We start from the raw sequence: 19831 nt of genomic DNA on the forward strand, positions 1-19831 counted from the left end.
GTCACACCACAGGGTACTAACCTGTCCTCCCCTGCAGGCTCTACACCACCATCCCCACTGAGGGAGAAAGATGGAGCCACAAAAGGGAGGTTGCTGAGCCTGCCTCTCCTTTTCTGTTCAGAAGGTCAGGACCACGGAAAAGCTGATGGCACCCAAGTTGCAGCAGCCTCTCACATCCACGGTGAGCTCCCGACAGGAGACAACACAGGCCACTTCAACAGACCTCTCTTGAAGACTGTCCTGGCTTCCTACAGTTCTCCCTTTCCTGGTTGCCACAGTGAAGGTTCAACCCACTCCATTGAGACCAGAACATTCTCTCTGGAGTCAGTTCTGCATTTGCTTTCAAAGTTCTTATGCTTTCCAGACAGACTAAGGGAATTAGAAGAGAAATCAGAAAAGTGGAGATTTACAATTCTTTAGTCGCAGGCGTAGATGCAGACTTGTAGAAAATGATCATTTCTCTGAAGACTAGCCCATGAGGCAGTGTCTAGCAATCACTTAGCAGAATGGTTAGGACAGGACTTCAGCAGTCAGACCACCTCGATGGATTTAAAATCCCTGCTTTGTAGTTTATTACTGTACAAATTTGGCATGTTGCTCAACTTCCCTGCTCCTCAGTCTCCTAAAAGGAGGCTGTTGACTTAGAAATGATAATATTTGAGGAACTAGAAGTATTAATTACACCAAATTGATCAGTATACACTATTTACACTGTCAAGTGATCGTACCACACCAGATAAATAAGTACAAATATTATGTGCAAATAAAATTAATTACTTTAATACAATTTAAAAGGAGGCTGGGGAGGTGGTTCAGCAATAAAGGCTGTACACTGCTCTTGTAGAGGACCAGAGTTAGGTTCCTAGCACCATAGCAGGGGGCTAAGCTTTCTGTCCTCCAGCTCCGAGGGATCCAATGCATCTGACCTCCACTAACACCTGCACATACGTGTACATACCCACATGCAATGCACACATGGTTTAAAAAATAATAAAAATGCTAAATTTACAGGAGGCTCCCGGGAGAATTCCATGAGTGTTGGGGACTGAGGGGAAGCACCACCAAAGTGCTAGATGAAGACAATGAAGATGCTGATGATCACAGGCTGAGGGCAAGAACAGAGAAGACTAGATTTTCCACCCAGAGCAAACAGCTCACTACCTCCTGGTCTCACATAGGAGATGGACACAGTAATTAACCCCAGTCCTGCGGGTAACACAAAACTGTGACTCCTGCCTGAGTGAGCTTCCTGCCACCAGAGAGCCATTCAACACTTCGCAAGTCGGGTTGGTAGGGACCCAGCTTATAAAAGCACATGCACACTACCTGGGACAGTCTGAAAACATTCCTATCCATGTTGGAAGCTTATATCACTAAAACCAACGGTACTTAATTTACCTCCAAAGGGAGCATCAGCCAACTGAGTTTCTTAACACACATCTCCACCTTGCTCACTTACGTCCCGAGCACTCTGAGGCAGCTGAATAAGAACAATCTTAGCCCTTGTGTCCACAATGACAGAAGGCTCAAATGTGTTATCAGCCTTCCACACTGTGATTCAGCTAATAGGAAAAAAGGCTATTCGCATGTGCCACCTTCAAGGGAACCATCTCATGAAAGAGCTACCCAAGAAATCTGAGATGCTTTTGAGGATAGCCTATCAAGAGCCATCTTATTTTATTTCCTCTATGTCAAACAGTAGAAACAGCTAAGGAAAAAACTACGACTCAGGTCTCACCTGAAGGCAGTAAAGAACTTTTAGAACACTGCTGCCTCTGCCTTGCCCTTGCTGCTTTGTCATAAAAGCAGGCATGATACTGTCTCCTCTTGGAACTGACCAAGAACTTAGAACTGTAATAGTAGTGACCATGAACTAGTGACCATGAACTTAGAACTAGAAGATTAAAAAAAAATCCATACACATAGCAGCCAGGCACTATTAGGTTAATAACTGGTAAATTGCCTGAAATGTTATCAGATACCTTCTCATGCTGTGTGAGTCAAGCTGCTTCACAAAGTAAGATTCATTTATATTTTTTCCAGTTCAGTTGACTTTTGAGAACAACTTAATCCAAGCCACAGCAGGCTTTGTCATTAAAATAGTATCTCAGATAAACCACATTTCTCTTGGGAGGCCAAACACTTTCAAATCTATAAACCCAGTAGGAGTCAGTAAGTTTTATATGTTATGAATCCAGTAGTTTCATTTATTTTTCAAAGCAAAACCAAACAAGGCAGCTATGACTTGCCCGCATTCTAATGAGAAGAATGCAGGCTGAAGGCCTTCTTGTGCCCAGCTCAGTGACACTATATAATCATTTTCAAAGGATCAGAGAGCAACAGAGCAGAGCTTTCCCTGACATCATCTCCATCACGAGGCCATCAGTTAGAAAAACCCAGGGCCAGCAGCATACTCAGCCATAGGCTTGTGGGGTTAATCACAAGGAAAACAAGACCCTTGGAAGCAACAAACAATATTAAGATTCATCCAAAAAATCCTGAGAAATGTTAGGTCTGATACAAGAGCAAGGATGGAGAGGGCTACAAAGCTACCAGGACTTATGGTGAAACTTCTGGAGAGCACAAGGCACAGACACGCTCTGCGGGTTATTCTCCAGCCTCTTTAACTACCGCAAACAGTGAAGCTAACTCAAAATCACAAGCTTGGCCTGATCCATCGTCCTGATGGCTGCTGTGACAATGCCACTGATGTTAGTACCTCCTCAGGGCTAGATGAGCACACACGGTGTCCTCAGAGCTCTGAGATCTGTCTGCCCTGCCAGGAGAGCTCATGAGATGAAACAAGGTTAGGCCTTGGTAAAGACCAGAAAGCTTACACAATAGGATATGCCCAGCCCCCACCCCTGTGCCTTCCCCTCAGCCATGCATGGGTCTAGAATTGAGGAAACAGGGCAATGGAGGCACATTGGTGAGTGCTGGGAATTATGGGTAGGCACTGGCTCAACCTGTGCTTCTATCATGTACCAGCTAGACAACTTTGAAGAAGTTTCCAAATTTCTCAAGGCCTTTTTCCTCACTGTTAATGGCAGATAATAGGAAATCTGGGAGATAATAGGAAATCTGGGAGATTTCCTATTATGAAAAGAATACACATAAAAGCATTCAGAACCTAGCCAAGGTATCCAGGGAGTGCTATTACTTTAACATATAGCAATAGCCAAGGACCCAGCATGCATTAACACAGAGGCACTAACCTGCCCACATTGCTCAATCAGAGATGTATGGAAGTACAGGACATGGCTGTCCTTGGAATGGATGACTACGCAACAACACAGGCAACTCTTATGGAGAGACCAGTGGAGTGACAGGTAGGTCACTGGCCACTTAGCTTGCAAAAGACAGGCTGATGGGTCTGCACAATCACTTCACACTCTCCTAAAGTTCCCCTTTATAACACTCCCTGTGAACTTTATCTCAGGAATACCACTAAGCAAAATGCCAAATGCTGGGGATGTAAGAGAGAGAGCCTTCTACAGCACCCTCAGTATAGACCTGAGGACATGGAGGTTAGGGACAGGAAGGCTGGATGAGGCTTCATGTGGATAAACAACAGTCCAGAGGATGGACTTGGCTTCCTGAGCTCAAGCCAAATTCTTTTCATGATGCCATGCTGTCTCTTTATAAAATATGTGATTTAAAGATTAGAATTCATAGGTCTAATCACTTGTTTGTTCCAACCAACTGAAATTTGAGTATTTCTGTCCCAAGATAAAAAGAACAAACAAACTACCCATTTCTGTTTTTGAAATGGGAGTTTTTATTTTCTAGACAGACTGGGCTAGCCAAAACGTTTGATCCTCCTGCCTCAGATCCCTGATTTCTGGGACTAGAGGCATGAGCCACTATGCTTGTCTTTCTAATCAATACTTAAAGGATTTACAACTGATTTTAGAGATTTGGTCCTGGACAAGTTCCAGTCCTAAGCAGCCTGGGGGTTATTTAATTTAATTCCTTTGAGAGTGTCTTCCTCTGAGATGGAAGGTGGCAAACTTTGTCTAAAAAGGGCCCAGCAGCAAAGGTTTTTCAGATTCTTACTGTAACACTCAATTCTGCTGCTGTATCACCAAAGAAACCATAGAGAACACATGAAGGAACTAATACAGCTGTGTTCCAGAAAAACATTCCTTGCAGAGGCTCGGGTGTACTTCATATCACTGATCATGTAATGCCAGTCTTCACTGGAGGTTTTTAAACTATTGAAACCATCTTAGTCTGTAGACCATTCAAAATGGGTGATTGAGGCTGTGTGGCGTACACACCTTTAATCCCAGCACTCAGGAGGAAGATCTCTGTGAGCTCAAGGCCAGCCTGGCCTACATGGTGTGTTCCAGGCAGCTAGGGCTACAGACTGAGACCCTGCCCACCCCCACCCCCACCAAAAGAAGATCTGGCCCTTGGTCTGTCACTTGAAAACTTCTGCTTCAGGAATAAAGCCAGCAATATCAGCTATACTTCCTTCACCAATTATGAAGTGTTTTACATAGGAATGGGAAAGTTTGACTATGGTTTGTAGGAAATTTATCTTGGGATGTTAGGTATACACAACTAATGCAAACAATAAGCATAAAATACGTATTAAGGAATGAATGTGGTTTTAGCCTGCTTTAAGAGAAAAATATAGCCTTTGGATTATAAGAGAGTTCCCAACATAATCTGCAATTCAGGAGGTTCTAAACACATGTATTCAGAAAACAAAAGCAAATAAAAAGAAAACAAAACCAACTTAGTGGTCAGGCTGGAGAACTATGAGGTTAAAAGCACTGGCTGCTCTTCCAGAGGACCTGGGTTTAATTCCCAGCATCCATAGCACAGTTCATAATCATCTGTAACTCCAGTTCCAGGGATTCAATGCCATTTTCTGGCCTTCATGGGCAATAGGCATGCAACTGGTACACAAACCTACACAGAGGCAAAATGCTCCTTTTTTGCTGTTGTTGTATAAATTTAGTAGTCTCCCATGAGAGAAATTAAGATATTAAAAGATAAAATTATATTTTAACTAAGAACAGTTTCAGGGAAGAATAGAAGTTTGAATGTTGAGGGTGGAAAAGGCTTATCCAGAGAACAGAGCAGGAGTGAATGAACAGAAGTTGAACACTGTTATCAGAGAGAACGTGCTATGATAATCTCAACTGTTAACCAATATGAAATGAGAGACCCTAAGAAGATTTGTAAAACACACTCTTGGGTATGTTTGTCAGGATGTTTCCAAAAAGAATTAATTAACCAGAGAAGATCATACTAAACATAGGCAGTGTCATTCAAGAGACTGGAAGCCTAAATGACATTCTCTAACTGGCAGAGGCCACAGAGGAACAGCTCTGGCATCTGCCCCTGCCTCTGCCCTATGTTGTTCCAAAAGAATAAGCCAAAGTACAGTTTTCCTCCTTTAAACTCTAAAAGCTGAAACCACCCAGCTCTTAGAAATAATATAATGAGCTTCCTCATATGCAGAGAGCATTCGTCACTGGCAATATTCAAATAGAAGGCAGCTCAACACCTACCCCATGAGAATGTGCTACCAACATTACTGTGTCTGAGAAGAGTCATCTCGTGACCTTAAAACAGCCCTTTCATACCTGCAAGCTTCTGAGTATATAAAATGAGTTAAGGAAAGAAACTACACTGAAGAGTTAGCTGCCCCTAAACATTTATAGGTGGGCATATATTCTCTGCAAAGATGGGGCCAGAGAGACACATCTGGAAGATACAGAAGACAACTTCCTACCCCAAACCCACAGGGCAGTGAACAGGTTCTCAATCTACTCAGGCCCCATTCAACACCTTGAGTAAGGCTTCAGGAGCTGTTTGTGTCTCGGGCAGCTTTGAAAGCAGGAAAGGCTTTTACACTCTCAACCAGATCTTGTGCTGAGATGAAACGATGGGAAGCAAGAGCTATCAGAAAGATTTCAACAAACAGTGCACTAGAAGGGATGGGCCACATTTGCAAAATTACCATTTAGTCAAAGGCAGATCACAGGGAGAAAGGGAAGGCACAGAAGATGGGCTTGCAGGAAAAGGTGACCACCTGTTGCCCCTCTCTCCATTCTAGGTCACAGCACACGGGAAGGTCCCATCTCCTGCCCAGGGTGGCCCAGGCTGGGAAGGTGCATTGCCACCCCACAAACAAACATTATGTGCTTAGAATGAAGGACTGCTCTTACCCTTCTCGTTTGTCATCTGTGTTGTAATACACCTGTGGGGAAAACAAGAGGCTCATGTCAGACAGGATAAAACAGAAATCTGAATGAGTTGTCTGACTGTACAAACTATCTGTGAAGAGGAAAAAAGATACATTTGATTAGCAATGGTGTGTGTGTTAGATTTTATAAAGTAAATTCAGAAATGTGACTATTTCTAGCTTAAGCTGGTCTGATCTGATCAGGTTACTCTGGCTCTCTGCCAAATGTTGCTCCTGACAATAAGAAAATCTGTTGGTAAGATCTAAACACATTCTTTAGAAAGGCTGTGCTGGCTCCCGGGTGTTTGTTCGTCAAAGGGGGCTTACCCTGGTTTCCCATCACCACAGAAATGTAAGGGTAAACTGTCAGCAAAGAAACTGGTGGACAAATATTTAACTGGGATGCCTATTTCACATATCAAATCGGGCCAGCATCCCTCAGGACCTGTGGCTCCTCTCAACATACCTCACCCCAACCCCTCCCCTACACGCCTCTCTTGGCTGGACTTCCTGTTCCAACAGCATGTAACTCAGCCATTTTGGCTTTCTTTGCCTCTTGAACCTGGTGGCAGCTCTTGGCTTCTCTCTTACTTCTCTCTCCTTGCCCGTTTAGTCAGCTGGCCATGTTCAGCCTGGACTCCTCCCTCTGCCTGCTTTGTCCTTTACATATACAATAAAAATCTCCACACTTTAAGGGGAGCCACATCTTCCTCTTTTTATTTCAGTTTTTCATTCATTAACTCTCTTCATGCTCTAAAGGTCATGTGGCAAAAGGAAGATCTCCAAGGACAAGTGTCATTAGGAACGAGCAGTGGCAAGCACAATCAGAATTAGAGAAACTGAAGTATCCTGCAGACAGTGCCAGACAGTGGTGCCACATGCAGGCAACCATCTCTCTCTCACACACACAGCCTTGCTGGCTGTCTTTTCTGGAAAAGATACAATATTCATATTCTTTCCTCTTATATATTGGTTCCTATGTAATAAGACAAGATAGAAATGTTAAAATGAATTTTAGTAGAAATGTACTCCATGCAAAAAGTATGAATATATTTATTGTCATATTATATCATGAACTGAGAAACAAATAAACACACACTCATGCATATGCACACATGCAACCCCCCCCCACACACACCATGATCCTCTGCTTGTACAGCTGCCTTGTCACTATATAAAACATTCTCCAGAAAAAGGAGAAGCTGCAAGATTGAGAAATCAGGCTGATGTCAAGTCCCAGCACTTAGAATGTGAGGGGACTTGAGTTTGTCATAATGCTCCTATTTCTCAAAACAATCCTTTCAGCTAAGGATTCTGGATTCAAAAGAAAACAAAACGAGGCAAAATTAAAGTCCCAATTAGTATGGCCAAAACAAACTCGGGCTGATGCTAAGAATCATCTTTTCTTTCTTCTCCAGTTTTCATTTCTCCCTTGGGAGAAGTAACCTTAAAGAGTAAAGGAAATAACATCAGCATCACCCGAGAATTCTGTAAACCTTCCCTTATAGAGGACCAGTCTTCAGTTAGCACAGGAAAAACCCTGAGCAAGTTCCAGTTTAGCTCCGTCAGCACTGGAGTGCTAGACCCAGCACACCAGTACCCTTTTAGTTTTTATTGAACAAAATCATAATTAATTCTCCTGTGGATGCATAGTTTTCATCATTAAATTTCAGTGTCTGCATAATCTTCCACAAAACTAAGCTGTCATAATGATTTGATTATTGAATATTTATTTGATTTCCAATCCTTCATTTCATTTGTAGATATAACCATAGGACTTGGCTATTGTGTTTTTGAAGGAAGATCTAACACTCTTTTTCCCTCAGATGACTAATGATTTATCCACTCAATGAGAACTACTAATTTGCTAAGGAAAAAATTGTTGACAAGATCTTAATTTCTCTCCTCTGGGCAAATGTATGTATGAAATGTATGAAACAGTTTTACCTCTCACCACTAGGTGGCGATATGTGCACTGACCGAGTCTGCTTCACAGACACCACAACTTGAACAGGCAGATGAGGAGCTTTCTCCTGTCCTGTTGTCAACAATGTTCTAATAACAGCTCACACCTTTCTTTGCCTTAGCATGCCAGTATTTCCTCCCAAGACAATGTTTTCTGTAAAAACCTACTTTTTGTGTTGCCATTCCCCTGCTGCTTGAGTTTATTTTTGTGGCCTGTTCTGCGTACACACCAGCACACCCTGAGGAGGGCAGTAGGAGGCTGTGAGCAAAAGTAGTACCTGTCCAGTCCTCTGCAGGTTGGCAAAGTGAACATCTGGTATGAAGAGCACGGGCTGCGAGTGCAGGTCAGGCATGGTTTTGAAGTACGTGATGTCACTTTTCTTCTGTAAAGGTATGGCGGCCAGCTTCCCGTCAGAGGCTGCACGAAACCACAACAACCACAGAACAGGGCTATGCACACATGAACACTGTCAGCCAAGTCCATGATCCTCCCCCAAAGCTTTCCCAGCAGCCTAGATTATGCTTCAAATGCCCTTCCCCAGGCCCAAATAAACAAAAAGAGCATGGGATTCTGGGAAGTACAATGAGGGTAGAAGGCTCCTCCACTTCCAGCTGTCCTGTGTATACCGCGGAGGACTTCTGTTTGCTTTCCATGTCAACACTGCCCCTGTCTGCACTGTAGGGGCAAAGCAGGCCACACCTGGAGCCTTCATACCTTCCCCTGTAGCCAGCTTCTTCTGTCTCTTCAAAGGACCCTGCTGGCTACAATCAGCATTGGGGAGGGGTTGACTTACAGTTGTTGCACTGGGTTTGGGAGGCCTGGCCCTTCCCTTTCTTCCTATTCTGCTTTCTCTCTTCATCTCGGATTTTTCTTTCTGCTCCCTGATGGGGAAAACAGAGACCAAGCAAGGTATGTTTTCAGAGCATAAAAGAATATTCTCATTTTCTTTCTCTCTCTCACACACAGCATGAAGATGGGAAGAGGAAGCCAGGAAGCCTCCTGCCTCAGCAAAATGAGAACACTCACAGATCTTCATGCTACATTCTGACCTGTAAGGCCAGCTCATCGGATTGCTGCCTCTTCCTGTCTCATGCCTACTCCATGAACTTGGCTTTTGAATCCATGGGGAAAGAACAGGCTGAGTTCTCTGGCCCAGTGTCACCTGCTGGGTAGCTCAGTGCTATTAATAGAACAGCCTAAGCACTGGCCCATGGCGTCCGCTCCTAGGCACAGACAGCTTTCAGGCAAGTGCCACTTCCCAGGGCAAGTTTTCCTCTGCCTATGGTTATGAATTTTTTCAAAAATCATCACAGGAAGAAATAAAGGGGGCATTTTTGTAGCCACACAAAGATGCGGGATCACTCTGCACATGAAATTATCGTATTTCCCTGTATGCTTAGAGATGGTGCTCACTCTACCACGTAGGAGAAACATGCATTCACTCACTTCTGTGCTCCTGTTCTTTGTAATTTGACTTCTTATTAGCCAAATTCAAGGCCTTCTCCTGCTCCACTACCTGATCAGCTGCCCCTGGTGTCAGCATCATTTGCTGTTCATATTTCTTTTGGGCCATTTCTTAACCTGTTTTCCTCTCCTGATCCCAGAAAGGCGTCCAGCACAGCTTCCTCCATTCTGGCTTCAGCAGAATTCAAGTACACCATGAATTCACAATTCACAGGTGACATTCACAGGACACCAAGCCAAACCTGCTTCCTAGGTCCATGTTAACAGTCTCTTTTCTTGCAGTCTGTTTAGGAAACAGTGACACACACCACATAAAGCACCCAGTAATCTGCACCCTTCAGACAAACCAAATACACTTTTGGTCACACTGACTCTTACTGGTCTTACTGACTTAGAGCAGAAAGCCAGACAAGACTAGGATACAGTGGGGACTTGGGTTCAGCAAGAGCACCATGGCTTTGGAGGGAGTTCTTGAAGGATGGGCCACTGCTGTTTTCCATAGATGGGACTCAGACAATCACAATGCACCTTTCATACCAAAAACTACCAAAGAAATAGCGGTTCTTATGCTATTTTACATTAAATTTTGAGGTGTCATTGATACTTACAGGCCATGGAAATCCACAGCAAGAGGGACAACATAGAGAAATATAGATACACCGGCTACAAAAATCTCATCAAAATAACACAGATTTTTGTAGAGCCTTTGTGTTTAAACAAAGAGAAATCAATTCTAAATGCCCCCAATAACACCTTGCTCAAACCAACTTCAAGTTTGGAGTGGGAAATGGCAACATTTTTTCTTAGATACATACAGAGCACTTTGCCATGTGTTGGAAGCTATGTGTAATTCAGTATTCCATACAAATATGTATTTTCTACCCCTATAAATTATAGTTCACTCAAGACACATCCCAAAATTATACAAATTATTTTTTCATTGTCAAATTTTGTGTTATTTTTAAGTATTAGTGTCATGTGAAAAACACTCATCATGCTGAATATTGCCCTGGTTAGTTTGCTGTGTTTTTGCTTTGTTTTATTTGTTTGTTGATCAACTTGACACAAGCTAAAGTCATAGGAGAGAATCTCAACTGAGAAAATGCCTGTGGAGCATTTTCTTGATGGATGAGAAAAGGCCCAGCCTGCTGGCAGTGGTGTCAGCCATGGCACAGGCTCCTGGATCTAAGAAAGCAAGCTGAGCAAGCCGGGGAGAGGGGGTGTGCAGGAGCAGGGCAAGTCAGTAAGCAGCTCTCCTCCATAACCACTGCCTCAGTTCCTGCCTCCAGGTTCCTGCTGTGAGCTCCTTCCCTGCCTTCACTCTGTGATGTGCCCTGGAAGAATAAGACGAAACAAGCCCACTCTCCCACCTGCTGCTTTTGGTCATGGGCTTTATCCCAGTGCTAGACGGCTAACTCAGACAGATAGTGCAATGACCTGAATGAGAACATTCTCCAGAGCCTGGTATGCAAACACTTGGTCCCCAGTTGGTGGTGATGCCTGGGAAGCTGGCATCATTGGAGAAAGGCTCATTGGAGAAAGTGCATCACTGGGGGTGGGCTTAAGAGAGTTTAAAACCTCACTCCACTTTCTCTCTCTGCACTATGCCTGCATCTCATCTTCCTGCTCCTACTTTCATGTTTACTTTCACACTGCTATGCCTCACCTGCTATGATAAACTCAACCCTCTGGACCCATATGGCATTTTATCTTAGCACGAGAAAAGTAACCAATAAAAATGGGTACAGCCCAAGAAATTTTACTTTTAAAGAATGGTTTTATTTGTGCTATTTCTGAGAATAGCCAAGAAAGAATTGTTTAAGAATTATCTATATCATCCTCCTCTTCAGGAAAACAGCAAACAGTGGATGATGCAGAATACCTCTGGTCCAGGCTTGGAAGGCCACAACAGCTTCTGCAGAGGACTTGGCAGTAGCCTTGGGGACTGAGGTTATAATAGAAGCTATGAGGCTTCTGGAGGTAAAGCCAAAGACAAGGAGTGGATCCCTGTCACCAAGCTGGGCCACCTGGTCAAGGACTTGAAAATAGAATTCCTGGAGACAATTTACCTCTTCTCCCCACCCATTAAGGAATCCTAGACCATCAGCTTTTTCCTGAGAGCATCCCCAAAAGATGAGATTCTGAAGATCTTGCCAGGGTAGATGCTGCAATGAGGACCCAGTTCAAGGCTTTAGTTGCTATTGGGGACTAGAATAGTTATGTTGGCCCTGGTATTAAGTGGTCCAAGGATATAGCCAATCAAAACCCGAGGGGCTATCATCTTGGCCAAGCTTTCCACTCTTTCTGTATGGAAAGGCTAGTTGGGGAACAAGATTGGCAAGCCCCACATTGTTCCATGCAGAGTGACAGGAAGCTGTGGTTCCACACTGCTGAGTCCCCCCCAACCGAGAGGCACTGGCATCATCTCTGCTCCTGTGTCCAGAAAGCTGCTAAGTATGGCCAGTATTAATGACCGCCAACATAAGACAGGGCTGCACTGCCACCCTGGGCAACTCCATCAAGGCCACCTTTCATGCCATCTCCAAGTCCTACAGCTTCTTGATCCTGGAACCTCTGGGAAAGACTGTGTTCATCAAATAACCTCATCAGGAATTCATGGACCACCTTGAGAAAACCCTCACCAGAGTTCAGAGGACCTAGGCTCCAGCTGTGGCTACCACATATGGGGTTTTATACAAGATCATAAAATGAATTAAGCGTATTTTTGGAAAAAATTATATATGTGCAGTATAGTTTTCAGGAACTAGAAACACATTATACACTCTTGGGGAACTGTCATTCTCATTTCTAAATAAAGCTGTGATTTCAGTAAGACCCAAAAAAGCACTACACATTCAGTACAGACAGATCTGCCTCCACCAAGATCTTGCATCACTTTATTTCCTAGGAGTACTTGTCGCCAAAACTTCCAGAAAACATTACTTCTACACTTAGGGAAGAAGTCCATTTCATTTAAGAGGGCAAATTTGATGCAGCTGATGCAATTACAGTTAACCCATCCACAAGGTCCTAAGACTCTTCTTCATGTGAGTTTCTTGACATTCCCCACTCCTTAACACTGCAATATACAGAAACCTATGTCATCACTCACTGCTTGAAAAAAAAATGCCAATCCATCATGCTTCATTAGGGCATTTAAAACAGGAACTATTAGGAATGTGACCTTTCTTATTGGCAAAGCGTACATGAGAGTGATCCATTCTGGGTTTTCAATGTTTAAAATCATAGCCATACAAGTAAATGGTTTTTCCAACCACCTTTTCCTAGCCTAAGGCCCCGCCATGTGACTTCAAAAACAAAGCTTTGGGGCAGGTAGGGAACGTACACATTCCCCTTCTCATCCTTTCTCACTGAAAGGAAAAATAACTGAATGAAAATAGGTTTGTTTTTTTTTTTTTAATTGGCAAACAACTGGTATAATGAGCCCATTTTATCCCTTAAAGCCTCTTTTCCTCTAGGACATAGGCTCACAACCACAGTGCAATACTCTCCTCCCTACAAGTTTGGGGTTTTGTGTGTGTGTTTGTTTAGTTTTGGGTTTTTTGAATGATCAGTAGTCACTCTCACATTCAGTGTATAAAGTTAGCTATTGATTCAAGGAGTCTGAACTGAGACAGATCTATGTCTGGACCCAGCTCCTCTGCTGCGTGAGTCCAGCCAAGTGCCTTTGACCCATGTGTATGTACTCACTGAGTGTTGCGTCAAATGGCCTCTGGGCTCTGGAGGCTACCTAACTGTCCCTCGGTTCTATAAGGGCTATACAGCTGTGCCTACAGTGCAATTCCAGTGGCTTTTATTATCTTCTCTTAACCATTTCCTCTCTGCTGTCACTTCTCTTGGCTCACAGGGACACATTCCTCCCTGTGCTATTTCATTGCTATAACAGGCAATTTAAAACAGACTGGTGTAGCTTTAAGAATGAAGGGTAGCATGGAATTAGCTACGGGCCTCTTTTCATTTCTCTTCTCCATCATCTAATCTGAAGTAGTCACCAGTGTATACCTATAAGCAGCCAGTGAGATTACACTGTCTTTGTTACCTCACTTGTATGTATGTGTGCTGTGTGCAAGTGTCCTTCAGTGTGTTCTGAGGCCAGAGAAGCATTTGGAATGTCCTCCTCTATTATGCCCTGACTTATTGCCTTGAGACAGGTCTCTCATTGAACCTAAAGTTTGACATTTAAGCTACAGTGAGTGGCTGGACACCCACATGCCTCAGAAACAATCCCAATGTTACAGGCACATGCAATACGCCCAGATTTTTATACTAGTGGTAAGGATTCAAATTTAGGGCCTTGTGCTTACATAAAAAGTACTCTTATCCACTGAGCCATTTCCCTGCAGTTTATTGAGCTTTTCAGTAGTCATCCTATGACTAAGTAGTAGTAGTAGGCCACACTGATGGCTACATGATGGCTACATGTCTGCACTCTCCGATTTACAGATAACTGTGTGCCCTCCATCAGCATAACACCTGTGCTTTCACATTCCATGTCTAGAGTTTATTCTCTACTAGATTTAGGGAGAAGGAATATTCACCAGAATTGGGATGTTATATTGTCGTTTATGTTTTATTTGAAGTTTGTGTTTTTCTATATTCTTTACATTGGAGTTAATTGGGTAGAAAAAAAGTCCTTGGTTTACTTTATTCTATTCAGATAACTATTTTCTCCTGATATAGTATTACTGTTGAAATTTTTGATGATAAAAATATCCCTATTCACTTCTAATTATTTATTTTCCTTTAATTAAATGCCCAAAGAATAGTTTTCATCTTTTCAAAGTCTGATAGCTATGCTTTCTTTTTTTAACCCCCTGAGACAGAGTCTCACTGGCTGTCTTGGAACACACTATATAGACACGGCTGGTCAAACTTACAGACACACACCTGCCTCTGCCTCCCTAGTGCTGGGTTAAAAGGTGTGTGCCACTCTGCCCATCTGATAGCTGTTGTTTCATATTGTTTTCCTGAGCCAGTTCCCCCAGCACGGTATAAACACTCTCCCATGGTTCTGATGTACCATTTTTGCATTTGTTGTATTCTGTTGCTTGGGAGTTTATTGTTTTTTTTTCTTGGTTTGTTCTTCTCAATGACCACTGTTCTACAAATATTCAGTCATCTCTAGCTCTTGTCTGTGGTATGTTCACTCCTCTCTTTTATAATTTCCTTCTATTCTGCGCTGTTTTCCCACCTGCACCTCCTTATGACCTGTCACTGGCCTAGCCACTAGCTGCTTCTCGTACATTATGGAATATTTCTGCTTCTATTGCAAGTTCTTGCCTGAGCTCAAGCATAGGTCTATTCTTCATATACATGGTTTTCAAGCTTCCTGTTAGCGAGATTCATTGGCTCACCTTGAGATATTGGGCTGTTTTTCATCTGCTGGGTGGTAGTAGCTTCATGATGTTCATTCACTGTTCATAAGGAAGTTGGTCTGACCTTAATCTTGTTTTTAATGAAATGCGTTTTTTTTTTTTTGGGGGGGGCTATTTTCGGAGTCACTTTGGGCAACATGAGAAGCCAGGACAGTTCTCCCCTGAGGCTTGTAACCTACAATCCCTCTTCTTAAATGTTCACACAGTAATACAAAGAAGCGCACTGTTATTGTTGCTTCAAGGTTTATTCATTTTATTTTGGGGAGTGTTTTGTTTGCACATGTGTACATGCACCACATGAGTGCCTGGTGCCCACAGAGGCCAGAAGAGGGTACCAGATCCCTTGAAACTGGAGTTGCCAATGGCTGTAAAGCTGTCAGTTACTGGAAACTGAATCTGAGTCCTTTTCAAGAGCAGCAAGTGTTCTTTAGGACTGAGCCAGCCCCTAGTCTTCTGTTTTATAAGATGGCCTACTCTGTATATAAATACAGAGTATAGATAGACATTTCTGTGTGCTTTCTATTGTTACAATAAAGACCACGGCAAAAGCAACCTGGAGAGCAAAGGGCTTACTTCCTCTTACAGGTGCAGGCCATCACTGAGGGAGAAAAACTCAAGGCAGGAACCTGGAGGCAGGAACAGAATCAGAGACCATGAAGAAATGTCTCGTACTGGCTTGCTCTTCAAGATTTGCTCAGTTTGCTTTCTTATATACCCAGGATCTCCTGCCCAGGGCTAGCAAGCTAAGCCCTTAGTAAGCTAAGCCCTTCCACATCACCCATCAATCAAGAAAATGCTCCTTAGACTTACACACATGCTAATCTGCTAGAGGAATTTTCTCGGTTGGCCCTTCTCTTACGAGAAAACTCTCCAGCTGTGTGGCAAAAACTAACCAGGAGAGTGTCCCTTCCTATCTTAATTTTCTTTTGTGCTTTTCTTTCCCGGCCACCTGTTTGCCCACTCCAGCAGCTGATTTTACTCTTACCAGTTTTGCCCAGAACAGGGTTTTCCCTTTAGATCAGGGCTTTACATTGTAACTTCTCATGCAAAACAACATAGCAATGTCAGTCCCTTTGCACACACCAGCCAGCTAGGGTCTTTAGAATTTTTTCCCCCAGCCCACCTCACACCCTGTCCTCAGAAGGCCCCTTGGTGCTTTCCAACGAGTACCTTAGGCTCCGTTACTTGCCCTCACAGAGGCTGACCTCACACAGGCTGTCAAATGATCAGTACACGTGCTCACACCTGTGACCATCTCTTGTACCTGACCTTCAGGGTTGAAGCTTTCTTATTCTAACTATTCTGTTAAAGTTTATAGTAGCAATCATGGAGATGAAAGCACTGTGTGCTGTGTAAGAAATGATGAACTTATTTTGTAGGCAAGGTTTCTAGTCCTGAAAGTTCTAGGTGAGGCCCCATGCAACTCAACAAATGGCCAAGATTGCAATGTGTGTTCTACAGTAGTGTCTACACCCAGCGGATATTCCAGATCTGTCATCTCAGCTGCACGCTCGGACCAAAGCACAGTATGCTACAAACTGAAGGTTCCCTCATTTCACCCGACATGTGCTGAAGCGAAGCCCTTAACGCTGGTGAGGTGATGAGGCTGATCCCTGATGTGACAGTGTCCCGTGAAAAGACACAGGAGAGCTCTTCTCTTTTTCTTCCATGTGAGCACAAGGAAAGAACATGCCTACCGGCAGCCAGGAAGTCCCTCACAGGGACTGAACTCATAGCGCTGAGGTTTCCATAGAAAGTACATTTCTATTGCTCACACCACCTAGCCTCAGGTATTTTGTTTTATCAGCCTGAGAGAACTAAGCCCCAGGGCAATGCCAGTCATTAAATTAATGGTAAAAATACTGAAAACAGCAAGAGCCAAGACAAAGGACAGTGGATTGGTGACTCCCTAAATATCTAACAGGACTTGAGAATAAAAGACTGCCATGTCTCTGTGGTTGGCCGAGAACAGCGACAAGGGAGAAATGTCATTAAAAAGAACATCTAGCCATAACAGAACCTTTCTGACAAATTTGTCTTTACTCACCTTGTCGCAGAAGACCTTGATCTGGCAGTACGCTCTGTGAACGGGTTTATTGCTGCGGTTATTGTAACTGTATGTGTCAATCTGAATCATCAAAGGAAGTCCTTTCACGCCCTTCTGGGAGGAGAAATCTGTACTCAAGCAATTCACTGTGATGAAAATCTGAAGGAGGCAGAAAAAGAAGAAAGTTCACAAACTGCCATGCAGAGGACCTTCAAAGAGGGAGGCAGGCAGGCATGTGAAGTGAAAATCCTACACAAACCTATAAGGACAACTGATAACTGTTCAATACTCTCCCATAGAATCCTGCCAGATGCACAAAACATTATATGGCTGTAAACTTCTAAACAATTTGCTTTGATATTTGAACTTGAAATAGACAATTTAAATGACTGTCTAGAAAGCACATCACTATAAATGAGTTAACTAGGTTATTTTCTTGGTATATTAAAATCGCCACTTCTGGGGCTACAGAAATGTGTCAGCAGTTAAGAGCACTTGCTACTCTTGCAGAGGACTAGGGTTTGATTTCCAGGACCCACACGGTGGTGCACAACTGTTGTAACTCCAGTTCCAGCGGATCTGAGACCGTCTTCTGGCTTCTATATGCTCCTGGATGCACGTGGCACACATACATACACTCAGGCACACCCACGTACTAAATTAGTCAATTAATCTAAGAAGTTGACACTTCTAGTTATAACTTTCCCTAACCTCTGACCTGCAGGATAAAAAATAATAATAATTAGATAACTATTCTTTTTTAATAGAATAGCATTGAAACCCAGTTATGTTTTGTAAAACTTCCTTCCTTGACTGAGGAGCGTGAAGTTTGTCTGGAATAATTTCTTATTATTTAATATGACCTGGCACCTAATACAATGCCTAGCAAAGAACTCACTAAGCATTAGATAACTGAACTTACAGGAATCCCACTAGATTGCAAGTCAAAAGCCCCGACTTCAGCCTCTAGTAGCATTAACCAGCTAAGGGGCCTCATACATGTCACTCAATACTTGCCATGTTCAATGGTCCCATTAAAGTGCCTGCAAGCCCTCTCCCTGAAAAAGAAAATCTAAATGCTAACCTACTCCACATTAGTGAAGAAGAGGAGCTGGCAAAGGCAAGAAACGAAACAGGAGGGATTAAATAACAGCATAAACCTCCTCCTGTTAACAGGAAGTGGTGGCACACACCTGTAATCCAGCAGTCAGGGAGCTGAGTCAGGAGGATCATGAGGACCAGTGCAACCTGGGAATTATAGCAAGATTCTGAACAAACTAAATCCTCATCTTATAACATGTGGCATCAGGAAATGCAATAGAAAAACTTTTAAAACCTTCAAGCTAAAAAACAAACAAACAAACAAAAAATATACAATAGAAATGACATGATGCCAACAGGACAGAAACTCTAATCAGTTTTTGAGAGTTCTATTTGATTAACAGAATAAAAAAACAAGTTTCACTGTAAAGGATTGGTAAAGACAGAGGATGAGTGTAAATGAGCTAAAAATGACCCTGTTCTACATAATGGTGGGTCACAGCCAAAAGATGGCATTTTCATAGTTTGCATCTACAATTCCCCCAGAGATGAGTGCTGTTAGAGGCTATGAAAGCTTTAGGAAGTGGCCTGGCTGGGAACTCTGTCTCTGGGTCCTATGTTATATAGCCAGCCCCTGGCTCTTGGCATGCTCTCTGCCTTCAGGTCCACCGTGATCTGAACAGCCTCTGCCACACACTCCTACCATGATGCCTCCCACCCACAATGCACTGGGACCTTCTGAAACTCTGGGAAAAGAAAGAAAAACAAAACACCTTTCTTCCACTAAACTGTTTCTAACAGGTGCTCTGGTCATTGTGACACAAACTAATATAGACACTATGTAATAGTGATTTTTATTGGAATGAGCAAAGAACACTGACAAGAACTAGGAGGAAGGGTAGCAGGGACAGGGGTGGACCAGGACATATATTATTATGTGTAACACAAAGTTTCAAAAGTGTTATCTCATCAAAAGTGGGCTTTTGATGGATGTCAAAACCTTTGTGCCTCTGTGAAAGTGCCTAGAGTTGCCCTGAAGGAAAATGAAGGCCACAGAGTTCTTCCTAGGTACTGGGCTGATCTGTTTGATACCCTGTAGACTTTTAGTAATTTACACCACCAGGCATCTAATTGTCAGTGCTTCACCTCTTCACACATCCTTTTACCTGTGAGCTCCTCCTTATGCCCATCAGGAGTGTCTAAGGACATTTGACAAGTTTCAATGATGTGCTAATTACAACAACTTTGCCAGCTGTGCCACTAGCTCCCACCTTTCTAGCCAAAACCCAAAAACAAATACTAAAGGTACTCTGTCTCACTGTACGTCTAGAGATCTAATGTGTGGGTACTCTGAGAGACATTGGATTTGTGTTAAAGAAATGTTTTTCCATCTGTTTGTCTTTGAGACAGGGTCCCCTTGGCAGCTCAAGGTCACCTGAAACTTGAAGCTCCCTCTTTAGCCCAGGCTAGTATTAAACTTGTGGTGATCCTCCTGATTAAGGCTCTCTAGAGCTGGAATTACAGGCATGGTGTACAATAAATTTTAGCGGCTTTGTACACAGACACAGGCATAGGTGCATGTGCACAGGAAGGGAAAGAATAACTGTATAATACATAGTTTAATTTCCCTGCTTTGCTCTTTATATACCCTGTAATATCATGTTATATATTATAAAAATAAAGAAAAGATACTTTTAAATATATACATTCATTTC

The 19831-nt window shown here is 43.0% G+C and overlaps 1 protein-coding gene across 1 annotated transcript in view; it reads right to left on the bottom strand.

Annotated features, from left to right (window-relative positions):
* The window catches only part of LOC132657110 (grainyhead-like protein 2 homolog), a 51792-nt gene that overhangs the window by 14751 nt on the left and 17210 nt on the right, over nucleotides 1–19831 (bottom strand). Inside the window, exons 3-6 of the mRNA XM_060393329.1 lie at nucleotides 17076–17234; nucleotides 8962–9049; nucleotides 8446–8585; nucleotides 6186–6217 (exon numbers count right to left, since the gene is read on the bottom strand). Coding sequence (XP_060249312.1) covers nucleotides 6186–6217; nucleotides 8446–8585; nucleotides 8962–9049; nucleotides 17076–17234 — 419 coding nt within the window. The remainder of the gene's footprint in view (nucleotides 1–6185; nucleotides 6218–8445; nucleotides 8586–8961; nucleotides 9050–17075; nucleotides 17235–19831) is intronic.

This window comes from Meriones unguiculatus, chromosome 10 (assembly GCF_030254825.1).
Source record: "Meriones unguiculatus strain TT.TT164.6M chromosome 10, Bangor_MerUng_6.1, whole genome shotgun sequence".
In the NCBI taxonomy this organism is placed as follows: domain Eukaryota; kingdom Metazoa; phylum Chordata; class Mammalia; order Rodentia; family Muridae; genus Meriones; species Meriones unguiculatus.